Source organism: Platalea leucorodia (genome assembly GCF_965183815.1).
Source record: "Platalea leucorodia genome assembly, chromosome: 5".
NCBI lineage: Eukaryota > Metazoa > Chordata > Aves > Pelecaniformes > Threskiornithidae > Platalea > Platalea leucorodia.
The window spans coordinates 73,328,736-73,347,721 of NC_138827.1; the positions used below are offsets into that span (position 1 = coordinate 73,328,736).

General features: G+C 52.4%; 1 protein-coding gene across 3 annotated transcripts in view; it reads right to left on the reverse strand.

Moving 5' to 3' along the window:
- Positions 1 to 18,782, reverse strand: part of NRP2 (neuropilin 2) — a gene marked incomplete at its 5' end in the record, with an annotated part of 90,157 nt that extends 71,375 nt beyond the window's left edge. For all 3 annotated transcript variants that reach the window (XM_082314131.1, XM_082314130.1, XM_082314132.1), the window contains 2 exons: positions 6,468 to 6,645; positions 18,710 to 18,782. In XM_082314131.1, the coding sequence (XP_082170257.1) occupies positions 6,468 to 6,645; positions 18,710 to 18,782 (251 nt within the window). The remainder of the gene's footprint in view (positions 1 to 6,467; positions 6,646 to 18,709) is intronic.
- Positions 18,783 to 18,986: the final 204 nt, after the last annotated feature.

Here is an 18,986-nt window from a genome sequence, read left to right on the forward strand (position 1 = left end):
GGGATGATATCCATTAAAGAGGCTGCATGTAGCTAAGGCAAACAGTTGCTCATTAAAAGCCTAAACCAGTTCCTATGGAAATCAAGGTAAAACCTCCCGCTGCCTTTACTGGGCTTTGCATCTGGTCCTTAACAAAAAAAGGGTATATTTTTTAATATCATTCTGGCATTCTCCTTACATTCACTAAACCTTTGAACTCCTGCATCCAGACAGCGAACCCGTGACACGGGAGAGCACTGCTAACCCCGCTGTGTGATGCAAAAAAAGTGACTGAGACTTATATCCCCACAGACAGGCTCCTGAGGCCCACCTGTTTGGGATGAGCCTCTCTCTGTGAATGGTGTCACCCAGTGAGCTGGAGCACTGTTGCAAAGAGAGCCAAGGGCCTCGGCCTCTTTGCTGAAAGCACGAGCATCTCAACACTGTGGTTATCATCAGGCTGTTTCAATGGGATTGCTCCACTACTGTCCTATGGCATCTGCGCTAAGCGAGGTCAGCAAAGATGCAAGGGGCTTAGAGCTGGAGCGTGGCTGGCACTGCACGCCCACAGAAGGCACAGGTTTCTGACACTTTTAGCTGGATCCTGAACCCAGTTAGTGAAGAGTCACCACAGCCAGCGCTGTGCTGGCTTCCTCCCCAGACACTGCAGGGGACCCACAGGTCCCGCTCCCTCCCTTGCCAGCCAGATAGGCTGAGTAAGAAGCGAGTACACCGCCTCCTCCTCCTCGCTAGCAGGAAGGAGGGGGAGAGGTTTCTGTCTCTAATGCTATTGTTCCCAGTGTCACCAGCTGGCCCTCAATTTGTCATCATGCCAACAGGAAACAAGGTGCAAAACCAGATTTGACTCCTACGCACCGGATGTTGGTGAGCTGGCGGGACGCAGGAGACCCCAGGAGAGGGCCTTTGGGGCCATCACCTTCTGCAGAGCCTGGACTTGGCCTGTCCCCCCAGGTAGAGGCCCTGGGGCATGGGGAAGCACAGCCGCAGAGTGAGCTAAGATCTCACAGCTCTACGGATGGGCAGCAGAAAAGAGAGACGTGAACAACCTTGAGCTGTTAGCTCATGTACTGGTCTAACATTGTCACAGCTAACCCATTCATTGATGTTTCATTTTGGAAAATGACCTGGGCTTGACGGGAATTATGAACCATACAGCGGATGCTGGACAGAGTTAAAAAACAGTAGAAGCTCATTTGAAGACAAGTCGAGCTGCAGTGTCACGTTACCCAGACTGAATTATTTCCTGTACGTTAGAAATGTTGCTTCTGGCTACCCATGCCACAAATGTATGAGCAAGCAAATGCCTTCCTTAACATCTCATCTTTGACTTCCTCTCTCTGCAAAGTCAAAGCTTGACTCCCCCAGTATCGAAGGAGATGCAGTCACTTCCCCTTGCATCCCAGCGAAGAACCCCCCCAAGCCCCGGCATTCTGTAGTGCTCCAAATGTGTTTCTCTTTTCTAAGCATTTTCCCAATCTCGAGATGAACCGCATTGTTTCTAAAATGTTTACTAATAAGCTAATTATGCATACTTTTCAAAGCATTTACTAATTAGCTGTCCATAATTGCTGCCTTGTCTACTCTTAACCTTCACTGATAGAAGGACAGCTTCTTGCAATATTATGCTCTTGTTTGAAGGAGACGGTCAAGAGAGCCAGGCTGAATACTGCAGCCACCAGCTGCCTGCCTGTCTGTGGGCACTAGGCCTGGCTGCAGCTCCCCCCGTCAGCGTCTCTGCTGCTCTCTAGGAAGGATGCAGAGCTGTTTTGTTCCAGTGCCCAGCTTCCTGGAAGCACAGGAGATGGCCGTGCTGCCATAAGAGGCCTTCACCGGCTAGCCGAGCCCGTGTGTCTCACCCTTTGTACTGTGGCCCAGGAACACCAGCGTGTTATTACCAGTGTCCCCTGGAAGGCAGCGCTCTGCGAGACGGGCGCTGGGAGCATGGTGTCTTCCCTTGCCAAACCGTGGTCCCCTCTGTCCTTCAGGCTGGGAGCAGGGGCATCTCCTGCCATGCCTGCCCAGTATCCAGCACACACCAGGATGCTGAACTTGGTTCAACTCTCTTTACACCACTGTGGCACTTATGAGGTCACAGTTACAATTGCATAAATTTCCTCATTACGGTGGCCCCAGTTCCTGTTTCTGGAAACCCCCAGGGCTTGACATGGGGAACCAAAGTCAGGAGAAAGAGCCTGACTGTGCAGCTTTGGGCTGTCTCCAATTTGCCAACTCCTGCCTGTTTTTGGAGCCCCAGGCTCCTCTCTCCAGAGACCTTCGCCAGCATTTGGCATGTGCCACCAGAGGGGGCTGCGAGCCACGGCAGCGGTCCCCCAAATCCTCCCCAGGCCGCAACCCAGGACTACATAAAAAGCTACTGACACGGTCTAATTGTCAGTTGGGCTTTTTTTTTTTTTTTTTTTTTTTTAAATAACATTCCTCTGGTACAGATGTTATGACTCAGCTGAAAGGTCTTCTGCTTGCAGAGGGAGCATGAGCCCGTCCGCTGCAGTCTGGAAGGAGCGTGCCTCTGCCATGTGTGTACAGCAACGTCCCGGCAGTCAATGGCAGCTCTGCCCAGCCTAATCCTCCGGCAGAGTCAGTAGCCAACCTTGGGAGGGAGCTTTTAATGGGCCAAAGCAGTGCAGCAGTGGGAGGGAGGCATGAATGGAAAAAGGTGGTTACAAATGCAGTGATTCACACAGAGCTGAGGTTTATGACTTGGATTTTCCAAGCAAGCAGCGCAGACAGAACAGGGAAATGGCAATTAGGAGGGAGCGGGCAGCTCGGCTATGCGAGCCGGGGGACAGCCACCCCTACTGTACACCTATTGCAGATGGTTCAGGTTGTTCCTGGGATCACAAATAAACCCTGTCATGCACAAGGCTACCCAGCTACCTCCATGCCACATGGGGAGTGGAAACATTTTGCCACAGCAGCAGCAGCGTGCTCTTTTCCACTGGATGCCACTTCCCTGTTCAGAGAGCAGATAGCAATGGCGCAGGTCTGTAGCGCCCAAGCAACAGCTGTGCTCGGGGCATGGAGAGGAAGAAACAGCGAGCAGACAGGCTATTACAATTATTTCCGAATAGTTTGGCAGGTCTTTTATTGGAGCATCGAACTTCCCTTTTGGCTCTGCCATTACTGCTGCGGCCCCAAGGCTGCAGGACAGCATGAACAATGGCCCAGATCCCATAGTCCCTATCACAGGGTGCCCACCCTCCCGCAACAGGGGTCCCTGCTGTGCTGGTGCACAGAAGCCAAGACAGCAGGAGGTGGCCAGTTTTCTTAACCTGAAGTGCCTTCCCAAAGTAAGGCGCTTCCTTGGGGCATGGATGAAGCACAGAGAGAGAGGGCAATATGTTCCGGGGCTTCAATTACACCAAATTACTCCTTTCATGACTGGGGGTGGGGGTGCAGTTACTACTTAATGCAGCTGGACACAGCTGAAAAATAAAAGCCCAGATGTACCTCCAGAAAAACAATAGCAACAATCAGCACTGAGCAGCCGCCCCTGGCTGCCACCTCTGGGCGTCCATCCCCGGCTGATGCTCCCACCTCCAGGCAGGGAGGGCCAGCTGCTGCCAAAGCCGCTCTGCACAGCCAGCTCTGGCTCCGGCATCCAGGCAGCACCAGGTACGCAGGCCCTTTCCGGCCAGCTGGCCACCGAGGGGAAATCACTGACCTTTCCACAGAGGTCCCCAGGGTGCCAGGCACCATACAAAACACAGGAGGAAACGTCTCCCATCCCAAGGGGAAATCTAAAGCAGATACAAGGAAGGCCAGAAAGGACACAGTAAAACTAAAAAGACTTTTGCAGATATTTTTGTGGGCCTTAGAATGGGTTTTAGGAATGTAAATGTTATGCTTTATGAGGGAGAAATTTTAGCCTAATAAGGTAAAACTAAATGTCGAAGGAAGAAGCAACAGAGGCAGGAGTTACGGCGTTTACCTCTGGCAGCTAGAAGCACAGACTGGCCCCGCTCCCACTCCAATAGCCGCCAGGTAGCAATACCAGAGCAGAGGGAACTTTGTCTGCCCAGAAACAGAGCGCCACAATGGGGTTCATCGGCCTGTCACCTTTAGTGTGAATGTGCTCTATATTAATGATCAGATGTCAAAAGAAGGGCTCTGCCCTGAGACTGTATTTCTTTGATGCTGAACTCCTGTTCCTGTTAAGGTTCCCACCTGCAGCTGCAATGAGGGCTTTGCTTCTTCATAAAATACCCTCTGATAGTCAGATGATATTTATTACTAGATGGTCACCCATTAGTACTGCTTAATGCCCAAGCATTACAGTGTTAATACTTGTCTCCTTCTGGTAGGTCACTTAAAAAAATAAAAAAATCTCCCTCCTATCAATTTCTTTCAGACAGTGTTTATCATGCACTGTTTTCATTTGTTTGGTTATGCTTCCCATCAAGTACTGGCCACGAAGTTCTTTCAAACCCACTCCTTTGCAGTGCTGGCTCTAGGGAGCAGGCACCCAAAGTCAGCTTGGCTCCCAGCTCATACCTGTGACCAGCAGAAGCCCAAGTGCACTGTGGATGAACCCTGCTTCACTTGCACACAGGTGGTAGCTGAGAGGATAGAGGTGCAGGCAAAACTTCACTTTCAGGAAAGGTTTGATGTTAATACCTGGTTTCTAGAGAGCAATGTTGCCACAGGAGCTGAACTGAATCAGAGACCCTGACAAACCCTCCACCATTCATGTTCCACATGGGGGACCAAAACCCTCCAACTCAAACCTTTCTGCTTTAACTAAAGGCTCCCTCATGCACGTACACACAGAAAGGGAAAGGGTGAGACCACATAGCAGCCACTCAGAAGATCTGCCACTGTAAAGTAGAAAGCAGCAAAGGAACATTTCCAGCATCCAGGCAGCCCCTCCAGCACACACCACCTGCAGCTTGGGACCAGACCCTGCTTTCTCACAAGCAGCAAAACATGGCAAAAGTTGTCCAAGGTGCTTAGAGCTACAACTGACAGCTTCCTACACATGGAGGAAAAGCCAGGTGCCTGTGGGGGTTTCTGGCTTTCCTTGCCCAAGACCTTGGAAAGGCAGAAGCTGGGGTCTCCTGCCCAGCACACATTGCCCTGCCCAATACGTATCACGTATTCTGTGGACTCTGAATATAGGCCTATAAAGCTTTTATTACTGTGAATTTGGGGCAACTGCATTAGCTATGGGAAGGCTATACAGTTCAGCCTGTACAAGCAATAATAAAATCTGATAGCAACCATCGTTCTCACACATGCTGCCAAAGCCTTGTTGTGTTCATCTATGCCCACATTAAGACTTTCTCTACCTTCTCCCCTCTCTAAACACAGACCTGATCCTGCAAAGTGCTAACCGCCTTCCACACACAGTGACTGCAGGGAGAGTTCGTGGTGCTTAAAGCCTTATTAGCCTAGGCTTTATCTGTAGGGGGTGATGAGATCCCCAATGACATCAATCAGCACACCTTCATTAGAGTTAGAGGAGCTACACTGATTTATGGTAGCTGAGGATCCAGCTCTATGCTTCATAACCTTCAGTACATCATCAAACCCATGCTGAATTCTTTGTTCTCCACAGGACTGATTCTACAGCCCCATAAATGCTTTCCATGCCCCTCTGTCCATTTTGCAAACAGAGTTCCCCTCTCCATATATAACCCTCTTTTAATCAACAGGACCAGTGTGTCTGGCAAGACTGCTGTGTCAGGCCTGTTTTAGGAGACCCCAAGCTCCTTCACAGCTCAGGCATCCCTGCAGCTAGCTGCGGATTCCAGATTAAACACACAGATTTATATGTCTGCTGAGACCGTGTTATTAACTCAGCCTTTTATGGTGCCCTTTGATGCCGTTAATTATTCTTTACTAGCTGTTAATTGTTTTTCCCGGACATCTAGTTTCTGAGTCCCTTCTTAAAAGAAAAGGGGGAAAAAAAAGGCAAACAAACCCAAACCCCCAGTTTACCAAATGCAGCAGAATAAGCACTGTAGAGAGTCAGACCCAACCCAAATAGCTTGGACCCCCAAGCCCCCAGCCTCACACGGCCCGAGCCTGGGTCTCCAGCCCTAGCCATACCTCTATGCCGTACCTCTGCCTGGTTACATGCCAGGAAATTGCTCTGCTCTCCCAGCACGGTTTAAAAGGACAGTGAGGCCACTTCAACACCGAGAAAAACAAGCTGCCTTTTAACCAAAGTCAAATTCAGGTTGAAAGTCAGTTAGCTCTTGCTTTCAGGTGATACCAGGCTGAGTTAAGAACCAGAAGTTCAAGGCTCATCCTGTGTGTCCAAACCAGCATTTATAACCACACAGTTGGTAGAGGCACACTTGCCCCTGAAAGGCAACGAGACGCAGCGCTATGGGGGCTCAGGACAATGCTTGTTTTTACGCGCAAGGAAGCACGAGGTCCATATCGCTAGGCAAAACGGGAAGAGGAGGTGACTATGTACTATAGAGGAAGAGGAAGGCTCTTACTTGCAGTCATGCTTTTCAATTTCAAAGTGAGGGTTGAAGTTGAGGATTATCTTCTGGTTGGATTCAGGGGCGTAGATGACCCACTCGCAGTTCTGGTGGGAGGGGTAGTCATTGGGGTACCCCGGGGAAGTGATGTACCCGGCATCCTTGGAGTTCAGGCGGCCCCCACACGGCTGAGCTGCAGAGACACAGAAGGGAACAAGGCATTGAAATGGGTTCTGGGCATCGGCCACGCAAAGCCAGTCCCTCTGGGCCACTGCTAGGGGTGGTCTGATAAAGGCCATTCTCCAGGCCGTTGACATCCGTTTGATACTCTAATATTTCACATTAATCTCTGGGCAAGAGCAATTATTCTACACAAGAAACCTACTCCTTTTCCCCTCCACCTCCTGCCACACTTACATACCACATTTCACACAGACCAGAAAAGAGAAATAAATGCTCTTGCCGAGACAATTACAGAGCCATAAAGTAAGAGACAGATTGATATCAGATCATCTGGAGCTGCCTCATTTTATCCCTCTTTTGCCTCCTTTGCAAGCTGCTCTGTGGCAGTCTCCCACAGCTGCCTGGAGAGACACCAAAATTTGGACGCGTATGACCCTTGGTACAGGTGCAGGAGTGGAGAAAGTTTTGCTGGTCCCAAGGAAGGAAACTGAGGCACGGCAGGGCTGATGGCGAGCCCAGGCCCACCCGCATGGCTGGCGGCAGAGCTGAGGACAGCCCTTCTCGGCTTGCTGTGCTCTCCCTCCCCAACCCTGCCTGCCCCCACCACCCCATCTCAGCAGATGGGCTCCCGCCTCCTGAAACCTTTCAAGCTAACCCAGCCATTGGAATTGCAGACGTGGATAATCAGCAGTGGTGGTTTTGTGGGGCTAGCCCGCAAATGGCTGGCAGCAGCTGCATGGTGAGCAGAGGAAGCACTCTGAGCTTTGGGTTAGAACAGGCCCTGGAGGGTGATTTCATCTTCAAAAAAACATTTAATCTCATGAACGCTGCAAATCAAATTTATTATTGCATTACTTGCTTGGAGGAAAATCTGCATTACAGGGTCATTGATAACGCACTACAAATCCCAGCAAAGTCCCTTTCTCCACGGGGCCCCTATTGCATGCTTCTCACTTCCCCCCCTCCCCGGCCACCACCCTGTTCCAGCACCACAGCCTCACAGGCTGCCACAGCTGCCCCCAGAAGACAGCATTGCCTCTGCACATGCAGCAAAATGGGAAAAAAACCCAGCAAAATGGGAAAAAAAAACCCACCACAACAAAATGGGGAAAAAAACCCCAACAAACAAACAAAAACCCACAGCAAAATCCTAAGCCCCTTCACAGGGCAGGCTGGCAGGAATACAGGGTGACCCCGGTCCCGCGTTGCAGAAAGGTTTTCGCCTCCTTGATGATAAGCAATGGGGTACAACATGGGATACAAACACTAGTGGTTTGTCCCCACTGCAGAGCTATCCCCACAGCCTCCCCTCAGTCTCAGAGGGCTCCGGTCCTGCAGGAGGGTGCAGGTGAACTTTCCCAGGGCCCAGATGTGCACACCTTGTGATGGAGCCTGAGGCGCATCACATGCGCCCAAGGGAGCCGAGGCACAGGAGGAGCATCCCCCGCGGTGCAGGAGAGTAGCTGCACGTCCCACACCACATCAGCTCTGCAGGCTGAGGGTCTCTGCGGTGCTCCTCACTGCCCTGGTCCCAAGGGCTGTTCCTGTCCCTCCTGCAGCGGCACTCACTGCAAAGCCCTGGGACTGCCTGGGAAAAGCAAAGCGGTGCAGACTCGTGTGGGCTCAAGCCCACACCACAAGTCTGGCTCTGTCCCTCTGCCGTGGGGTCCGCCAGGCCCCAAGGGTGTCCCCTGCCAGGCTGCCACAAGTCTGCCTGCTCTCAGTGCGGACATCTCAGCCCGCCCTCAAACTGCCCTCCTGCCGGAGCCAAGGCGAGCAGCAGGACCCCTCGGCAGCAATGCTTCCTGGAAAAAAGCACTTTGAACAAACAACCTGCTGCCTGCACACTGTCTGCACACTGCCTGCAGAAAATGCACGTGCCCTGTGCGGGAACAAGGGCAACAGGAGGGCCCTTTGTGGGGGAGTGAGGCTTCCTTCACCATGAAAAAGCACCATCTCAGTTTCTCCCATATTTTTCATGCCCTCTAACACATTCATTCTTCAAAATAACTTTCTTCTCACGCACCCAAAGGCATCTCTGCAGCCTTCCCTTTTTTCTTAAAATAATCCTGTAACTATCCTGAAAAATATGAGGGGAAAAATCGCAACACCGCCACGGAAGAGCTGAGAATACCAAAAAACATCTGGTTTTGTTCCACAGGAGAGCTTGCTCAACACACAAACATTTACAAACCTACGTTCTTGCACAAATCTCTTTTCTCAGCAAGGCATATTTGCCCACGCACGTGTCTATGTGGGTTCGGGGGGAGAGAAAGAGAAAGAGACATTCACGTGGAAGGAAGAAATTCACGGACTTGTTGACATCAATGTACAAATAGACGTGTAATTCACACTTCACTCATGTACACACTTTCACACCTTCTCATAAAAATTCACACCTCGTTTGCACACATGTCCACCCCCTCCAGCAAAGAGAAATATTCAAGCTGCAGATTATTTTTCTTGGAAAGGGCAAAGTCTCGAAGCAATGAAAATACAGTCAATCCTTCCACACCTCGTCATCCCCTCCCCGTCTCTCCAGCTTTCACACACATGCTACCCGCTAGGCTGATACCACCAACATCACCCACCACTCAGAAGCTGCTAGCCCCCTACTCGCGCCGGATACTATGAATACTCTGAGCCGTTGCAACTCAACCAGTTGGAGGGGAACTGCAATGTGAACAGGGGTGTCAGGCTCCAGCTTGCTCCGGCTCTTCCCTGACAAATGAACTCAAGAGCAGAAACCCAGGTTTACCCTGATCTCAAAACCTCTCCCTTGCCCTGCGAGGCCATCGCAGGTCAGTGGGACAGAGCTAAGGAAATCCATGGGCTTGATCCTGATTTCAGGTCAGCTTGGTGCCCAGGTTAAACTGCTGGTGCTGGTGAGGACAGCGAGTGAGAGGGGCTGGAGCCCAGCTCTCTGCAGCTGTGGTCTCTGCAGCAAAACGGGACAAGCAGGCGAAACCACTGAGCGGACAGGAGCACCAGCCACATACCTCAGGTGTTCAGATACCACCAGGAAAATTTCACCATCTTTCTGCAGCAGGAAAAGCCTTCCACCTGCAGGAAAGCTTATCTGTGTCTCTCAGAGGAACAGTTTTTTGTCCTCCCATTCATCCCTCCCCAAAAAGGTCCAGAGAAAGGAAGGCGGCTACTTCAGTACAGCGCTGTCTTGTCCACGCACAGCCCCAGGCCATGTGGTGGGCAACAGTGTATCAGGGAAACTGGGGCTTCTTATCTGAAGAGGCAAAATGACTTTAATAACTTTGTAATTGTTCTGGCAGGCTTTTTCCGTTTTGATTCACTGGTATCTAGCAGATAAACACCTGCAACAAACAAACAAAAAATCTATCACTGTGCCCACTGATGGGCAAAGGGTTTGCCTCAGCAGACATGCCAACCACTGGCTTTCTGTATAAAAATCAGGTCTGTTTTCTACAGAGTAGAGGGTCAAGCTTCTACATAAATGTGTCCTTTCAAACTGATGAATTGAATCCACACAAAAATTAAAAAAAAAAAAAAAAGTGAGTGGCATGGCTACTGCCCAGGCTGTATGCTTTGGAAGCAAGACATGCTCCACAGCTAATGGGCTCTGGCAGCTTTTGCCAGCCCTGAATTCACTTTATAAAATTAAAATTAAATTTTTAAGTATAAGCCAAGTCTGCCAGGTGCGTGGGACATCCCATTGCTCAGTAAGCAAAATGCAGGCGTTGAAAGCAAACTGCTGAGGCCCCTGCCAGCCTGCATGGTGGAGGAGCCAGTGGAGCGCTGAGCCGATGGTGAGGCCACGGGAGAGCAGCCGCGCTCCCCAACAGAGGCTAGACATTGGCACTCCCCAGCAGTGTCAGAGCAGGCTGTGTTCAGGATGGGAAATCCCCAGACCCCTTCGTTCGTTAAGGCCCACCACATGACTTATATTATCCCAGCAACCCTCTCCTTGCAGGACCACCCCAACAGGGGAACTACACCAGAGGACAACAACCAAGCCATAGGGATGGGAAAGGAAGACCTGGAGAAGCTCAGGAGGGCAGACTCCTGCAAATGCCACAGCACACGGCAGGCAACTCCAAAGTTTCCCATGGAGATGGATATCAGTAGCTGAGCTCTTCACCCTTCATGAGGGGCAGACCCCATTTTCCCTGTGCTGATGTGCTGGAGACATCCAGGCTGATGAAGTCTCCCCCTGCCTCCCCTGGGCTGCAACGAGCAATCATCACTCAGGGGACCCAAAAATAACAGCCAGGCCCCATCATCTTCCACCCACACTTGGGGTTTTTTCAGCTCTGCAGCTCATCAGCACACGCTGAACCCTTAGGCCGGGAGCAGAGCATTCTCCTACTTGAATTTCCTGCCGATTAAACCCCTCTGGATTTTCCTCACCCCAGGAGAGCAGGGCTCACTGTTATTGTTGGACCTTCAACACAGAAACTAAAGCCAACTCTGCCTGTAACAAAAATAATCATCACCAGAGAGGCCCATTTCACAACAAACACACACACTACAGCCTCTCAGAGCTTGTAGCATCCAGCAGAAAACTATCACATGTTTTGATCTGCTGGGTTCAGTTTACTTTGGGGATGTAATTCAGGGCTGCACACAAAATATAAGGCATTCTTGTTGCCTCAGAGACAAGTAGCACATCAATGTCAGCGCTGCTCGGAAAGAGCAGCCTCCAAGGGCAGCAAAGGAGCAAGGGAGAGAGATCCCGGGAGTCCCCTGGCAGAGGGATGTGCTGCCTGGCCTCATCGCTTATTTCTCTTCCTCACCTCAGGCCCTCACAGCCCAGCTCCGCATCCTCATCCCAACACCGCAGATTTCTGCGTCCTGGGATTCAGCACCAGGCAGAGGAGATTTGCCCTGACAGCCCTCTGACAGCGCAGCAAGATATGGGTCCTGGCACGCACGACCTACGGCTCTCAGAGTTGCTGAACTTGGCACGAGCCCTTGTGCAGCAAACCCCGTGTTGCAGTCCCGCTAGAGCCAAATGGCTCTTCAAGAAGAAAAGTTTTTCAACATCAACATGCATCCAAGTGCTTTGCCAAACCCTGGCATGGAGGGGAGAAACAGATCTCTTCTGCCAAGGATTCATTACTATTAATGTTCATCCTGCCTCATTCCCCAGGCTCTGGCCCTGGGGATGAGGCTGGGCACAGCTAACGTGGCAGGGGCTCTCATCCCAAACCGTACAGCACAACTTTCTCATCAGGCAGGAACACAAATGCGAACTCTCAGATTTAAATGATACAGCTTAGCCATTGGCCAAGGAGAGAGACATAGTGCAGAGGAAGCTAATAAGATTAGATATTTTATCCCCAGTAGCATAGATCATTTTAGCAGAAGCGTGTTTGCTTTGGATTGTGAGATAAAGCTTCAAAGGCTTCCTGAACAAATTAATGGACAAACACACCCAAACCACACAAAGCACTTACACGCACGTTCATCCCAGAGCAGCACCCACATCCACGTCTTGAGATATCACACAACCAGGGAAAGTCCCCTGAACATTTCATTGAGGGCCTTTATCAGTTTAACTAAAATTTTACTTAAAAGTAGGGGCACAGCAAAGCAGAATTTAAAGACTGCTTTTGTGATCTGAACTAGGATTTTCTTTGATTCAAAGCATCTCAAGCCTGTCACGAGACAGGCTCATAAAAACACTGTCTGGGCTTAAGCAAGAAAGGAACGCGCCAATCCATCAGTTGAGGAATGCAGCCGTTTGACCACTTCCTAAGGCAACTGGGGAGGGATGCAATATATTCACTTTATAGCGCTGGACAGCAGTGAGAGGGGAATGCTGGAAAGCTCAGCAAATGGAACATTTTAGCTGTGAGCCTTTGCAAAAAGAGATCATTTAAAATTATTTTTAAATAAGAAGGGAGTGTTGGAGGGAGGAAGAGAGAAAAGGAGATTTGGAGATTTCCGATACCTGCACTTTCTTTGCCATGTTAATCCACAGAAGAATTAAGCAGAAACCTGAAATAGAGACTTCAGGCTTCAATGTGGAAAATGAGAGGTCAAATCCTGCATGCAAATCCAGGTAATTTGCTTTGAAATCACTGGAGTTCAGCTGATTTCCACTCCTGTGTTTCTAGATAGCTGCTTTCCAGGGGCTGGCATTGCTTTGTACCACTTGAGTCAGAGGTAACCTTGACCTTTAAATGTTGCCACTCTGGGGTTTTGGTGTTTCCCACCTCACCCCCACCCCATGTATCTTTGAGATTTTATATCCTGGTTTTACATGGTGCCACCTCTGCTAACTTTGTTATTTGTCATCTTATATCACAGGCAAATGCAATTCCAATAGGGCAACCAGCTTAATAGTGTTAGTCTTTATATAGATATGTGTGCACACAATTCTCCTGGCTTGCCTGCCAATGTAATTGGTGGGTCTGGAATTACAACTCCTGGCTACTCCGGTAATCATTTAAGAGAGCGTGTGAGTGTGTGCATGCATGTGCAAGGGAGGGGGATAATTGCATATTGAACTTGCAGGAATCATGCCTGTTTCTCCTGCCTCTCTGTTAGGCTCCTAAGTGTTTGAAGTCTCGTGGAAACACACTGCCATCTCCCAGGGACAGGTGGCAGCTTCAGGAGACCTTCAAGCTGCAGACTGGGCAGTTTTGGAGGAAACCTCACCAGTACTGCAGGCAGGGAAACGGACACTCGGGGAAGCCTGAAGGCTCACAGGACAGGCAGAAATAAAGCAGAGGCTTCCCGCATGGCAGCCTGCCACCCTACCTATAGGCTACCCTAGGAAATAATGTGAGGATGAAACAATTTGCTGAGCTACCCCCGTGAATGCTATCAGTAACAGGCTGGTTCGAGGGCCATGGAGGAAAAGCAAGAGACACTTCTAATTCCACACATTAAAGAAAGAGCCATGGATTCAGCTAGGATTCCTCTCTAAAGAGCTTCAGGCTTGATGAAAGGTGTTCAATGCCTCTGAAATACTAATTAGTATTGTTATTACAACAATTCCAAGAAGAAAAAAAAGCCTACCCCATCTCTCATCTCCCCCTGCGCCCTCCCAGCTCCCTCACACCTTTCGAGCCCATCTGTCAGGGTCCGTTCTTCACAGAAACTCAATCCTGGCTTTGCCCACTGGGCAATGACAGTTTATTCCTGCCTCTTCCCAAAGCGGCTGGCAGAGCCTCTCTGAATCCCACACCACCCCTGGCTCAGCCCTCCCTCCCAAGGGCGCTGTTGGAGCCACACAGTGCAAAATCCCGTGCCTTGGCAGTGGGCAGCCCCACGGATGGGACGGGACGGGAGGGGAACCAGCCCCTCCAGAGCCACCCAGGGAGAGGCCCCGCCACAGCTCCCTCCACGCACGCTGCCGAGCGGCAGTGGCTTCAGCCTTTACAACGGCTTGCTCAAATCCAGCTACTGCTGAGCCTCACTGCTAGTGCCGAAGTTATTACACATTCTGGCGAGTGTCTTAAACACATTGTTTCCTGCTGAGCGCATATTCAGTGGTCAAACAGAAAGAGAGGAAAGCAGGAGCAAGCCCAGGGGTGTGCATGAGAGAGAAAGTTGCTGAGGGACGCGAGGGAAAGCGTGGGGAAGGGAAGGATGCAGGAGTGTGTGTGTGGCAGGCAGCGAGGTGGGGGGGGACCGGAGGGGGCTCTGCGTGTAAGAGAAAAAGGTAGATTTGTGCGCTTGTGAAGCGAGAGGAGGAACCAGGGAGATAGTAAGTATGTGCATATGAGCCTACATACACAAGAGGTTGGGGTTTTCCTCCCTCCTCTCCCCACAAGCATCCCCTAAAAACCAGAGTCCAAAGGACCCTTTCAACAAAACGTAAGCAGAGTGAAAGGACAGTGTCCTTTTGGCTTCACCATCTTCCTAGGAGGGACACACAGAAGAAAGACAGGCATTCAAGCCCCACACAGACAGCACTTCACAGCTAGGGGTGACCCACCAGAACAGCTAGGGCAGATATCTTGCCTTTGTCTCAAATGCACGGGGAGAAATCAGAGCAGGTTTCAAAGACCCCAGTACTTCATTTCTGGGGCCCATTTTCTTTGACACATCAAGTATGAAGACAGGGGAAGAAGCATTCAGACAGAAAGTCTCCGCAGCCATCCATCCCTGCAAGTAATACTTAAGGCTATTCTGCATGCCGAGTCACCGCTGGTACCCCTTTCCCCAACCTGTTTGGGAAGAGGCTGCCTCACCAAGCCTGTGGTCGGGGCCCCAGCCCCGCAGCATCACTCTAGCTGTCCCCCCCATGCGATCCGCAAGCACCACTTACACATAGAAAGGGTTACAGATCCGAGTTGTGATTTCGAGTGTTTGGCCCTGTGCCTGCCGACCTCGTGCTGACAAACCTCTCCTCTGTGTCTACGCTTGTGTCTTTTCACTGCGCAGGCATCAAGCCTGGCTCAGGATCCGGCCTTCTGAGATTGTGATTTGGCTCAGGCAGGGAAAAGGCTGACCCTTTGATTCTGAGTATGATTAAAACCATGCTACTGTAGCGCTAAGCCGTGTGCAACACTGCTAGCAACAGCCCTGATTTATGTTGTTGCTAGTATTGCGGTTTCCACCAGGGTGTAGACAGGGATTTCGAAAATAGCCCAGCTACCTCTTTGTCTGTGTGTGTATTATAATTAGAAATGTGTCAAAAGGCTGTTACAGAGTGAGGGCAGAGCTGGAAACGTTCACACCCGCTTCTGCCCTCACCTCCGTGCCGACACCGTCAGCCCCGGCTTGGGTGTGTGCAGGCACATCAGCTCTCCACACTTCCCGGATTAGACAACTGTATTCCCGAGACCCCATGGGGACGCAGCGATGGTGACTTCACCGTACAATGGAGAGCAAGTTTAGCAGCTTCCAGTTTGCTCTCAGGCTGCTGCAATCTGCCCCCACCATCGTGGCTAAACGCCGACTTTTTCTATTTCGATTTCAGATAGGATCACAGGTCTCAGATATAGACGATTTATTTTCCTAGCACAGCTGGTCTGTCAGAGGTCATATAATTTGGCAGCAATCCCAGTGCTTAAAAATTAATTTTTCCTTATTAATACAACTGGGGGTCCCACAGGATAGGATCCCAGCCTTATCTGAACCTGACAGCTTCCTAAACACCATGAAGGATGCTTTCTCCTCTCAGGCTATCTGTGATACAAGGCCAGCATGTCCTGGAGCCCAGTGGCACTGGAGGTTTCTGCTAGGAAACCAACCCACCCGCCTGCCCGGAGTGGCACGCTGCTGGGACGGGGAACGCTGCCTTCTCCAGCCCAGCAAAGCAGGTTGCTTTCTCATTTTAACCTTCTAAGCCATGCACAAGGTACCAAACACAGAGTAAATACTGGGAAGGGGAGTGGGGGGTAGAAGGAGCAGGGCAGGGAGATGCTAAGCACCTCCGTAGAGCCCCCTGGGACCAGTACGCCTGCCTGTCACTCCGGACACCACACGCCATGCTTTTTCTGCGGCAGGAAAGTTAGGAAAACAAAATGCAGCATCCTAACCTGGGTCAGAACCCCCCACTGAGCTTGTATCAGTTGTTTTCAGTGATGCTCCTGACAACTGTCTGATTCCTAGGCTAAAAAAGCTTTTGTTCCCAGTAAGAGCCAAGTTAACAGCACAACGGGCAAAAGGCATTTCACTCAACGCTTGCGTGGGTGTGTGTGTGCGCGCGTGTTTGTATGTGTGCGGCCGTGTGCCTGCTTGGCAGCAATTTGTTTTGGTCCCCCTCCCCACCTTGCTACATCTCCTAAGTCATTACTAAAAATACTAGCCTTTAAGCAAACTATTTGGACGGCTTTAAGAGTGAGCTTTGCTCGGAGCTGCACAACATCGTCTGAACGGCTCAGTACTTGGGTCACTCAAATCTGCTACTTTCTTACTTGATTGCTTTTTATGGGAAGATGAAAAACACACAGTCATCCAGCCTTCAGATTTATCTTTCAGGGTCTCCCACCCACTCCCCTCCACGGTTATCTCAGGGTTTGCTTGGCTACATACAAATTGGCAGCTGCACTGTTTATCTCTTACTGTAGAAATATTGCATGAGGGTTTTTTCCATGTGGATTATCATATTATTGTCTATTAAAAACATCTCCCCTCTCTACTAACCTCCCTTAGGGAACCTTAAGAGGGACTTTCATAATGGGGGAAGGCTTTCAGATACACCAGACTGAAACATAAATCCATCTACCTCTGGCATGTTTTTCGTACTAGGCTGGCTAATTTACTGGAGCTGAGCATAGCCTGATGGAGGTTTGCGTCCTGTTAGCCCATACCTTTGCTCACTGGGCTAGCAATAAAGTCATTTGGCTGGGTTTGCAGCACAACAACGTCTCAGCAAACAGCCGCCGGTGTCGGCCGCAGGGAGACAACTTCCTCGCTGGCTCCAACACCATGTGATGCTCTGCTTAGCCGGGAAAACCCCGCGTTCAAATAAACATTTCTTACAGCGACTGAATGGCCTCAGAGACACGGCTGGCTCATAAAACCCTTCCCGGCTAGAACACCCGATGCCGAGCCCACTCGAGGCTAGAAGGAGGTGGACGCACAGCCACAGGCACACGCGGGGGCTCGGCAGCCGCAGGGATGGCAGCCAGGCTGGCCAGCGCACCCGCAGGAGCCAGCCTCGGGTTACAGCCCGATCCGCCTCAGCACAATTCCCGCTCCGGGAGACCAGGCACTGCCCCTGCGACGGGGAGCATCTGAAAAGACTGTTGCACTCAGCAGGGGCCTCCCAGGACTTCGCCCTTTCTCTTCACCCCATCGAGTACCAAGTCATTTTTTTTCCCTATTTGAACAAAAGATGGGATTTTTTTTTTTCCCCTTTCCTTTATAACCATAAGGAAGGAGGCGATGCCAAGCGGCAACTGAATGTACACGGAGCGTGTTTGCCGGGAACGTCTGTGCTTCGCTGCTGCAGAAGAGGGACTTTCTCAGGCAGCAGGGACTCTGCCACTTCCCTTTCCAAGGGGGAGCTGGTGCCCATGCCGCCCCGGGGCCGGGGAAGGCAGGGACCCACGCACGCACACGGCGCCTCGCTACCTAACGCTGCCCGGGTCAGACGGCGGCTCCGGACCCCGCGTCCCCCCGGGCTGTCTGAGGCGCGTCCCGGGGCCCCGGCTAACGGGAAGGGAAACCCACAGCTCCGCAGCTGCTGGCTTGGCACCGCCGTCCTGCCAGGCGGCTCCTGGGCTGCTGACCGCAGAAGGGGCCCCAAGACAGCGGCGGGTGGCTGGGTGAGGCATATCCTCCTCCTCCAGGGACTGCTCCGGGGGGGACCCTGCTGCCCCCGTTAACCAGGCCCGAAGCCCGTGGCCGGGGAGCACAGGGCCCAGCCTCAGCCCGCCCTTGCCCCCTCTCCTGTCCCCAAGCCAAAGCAACGCAAGCACCGGGGCTTCATCCCAGCGCCTCCTGATAGCCCAGCCTAGCTCTTCAGCGAAGACCAGAAAAACACACTCGCGCCCCAAAACCTGCCACGAACCCGCCAGGTCCCGGGACACCCGGGCGTTCGCAAAGTAAGCGCGGGTCCCGCACGTAGGGCGGGCGGGCTTTCCCGGGGGCTGCCCGCAGGGTGCCTCCACCGCCGCGAAGCCTCGCCCGCTCCCCGCGCCGCCCTGCACGGCTCCCGGCCGCCTGCTCCCTGCCAGGTGATTGTGATTTCTCACCTAAAGTTTCCCCAGGTTGCGACCGGGCACGGGGCCGCGGGCATCCGGATGCGGGTGTCCGGGATGCGGCCGGTCCCTATCGCTTCCCCTCCCTTCCCCGGGCTCTCCCCAAAAACCAGCACGCAACTTTCCAATGCGGCTCCGTCCCTTCGCGCCGGGCGGCGGGCGCTGCGCGGCTGCACCCGCTGCGCGCCTCGCCGGGGGGGCTGCGCCATCCCCGCCCCGCCACCGGCACGAACGAACCCCCCAAAACCCGGACCGCGAGAGCTGCGCGGCGCCGCCGACCCCTCGTCTATTCCCTACGTGATGCCCGAGGCCGGGCAGAGCCTCGCTGCCTGCGCCCGGGACCGCGGCCGGGCACCCGAAAGTTGGGCGGGCGGGGAGGGCGCCCTCGCCCACGCGCGGCCGGGGGCACCCCCCGCCCCGGGGGCGCCTTACCTGTCTCCGCCGTGCCTCCGGAGCCGGGCAAGCACAGCCCTAGAAATCCCCACGCGAGAAGAAACGTATCCATCCTTCGGAAGAAATTAGGAAAAAAAAAAAAAAAAACCCAAAACAAACCAACACCCGAGGCTGCGGGGCCGGGCTTCGCCTCCCTGCCCCGGGCGCGCCGCGCCCCGCGTGGGCGCCCCAGTGGCGAGCGGCTCCGGCGGGGCTCAGCGGGGGGCGGCGGCGGCCTCCCCCGGGCCGGGGCTGCGGGGCGGGCGGTGCCGGCGGA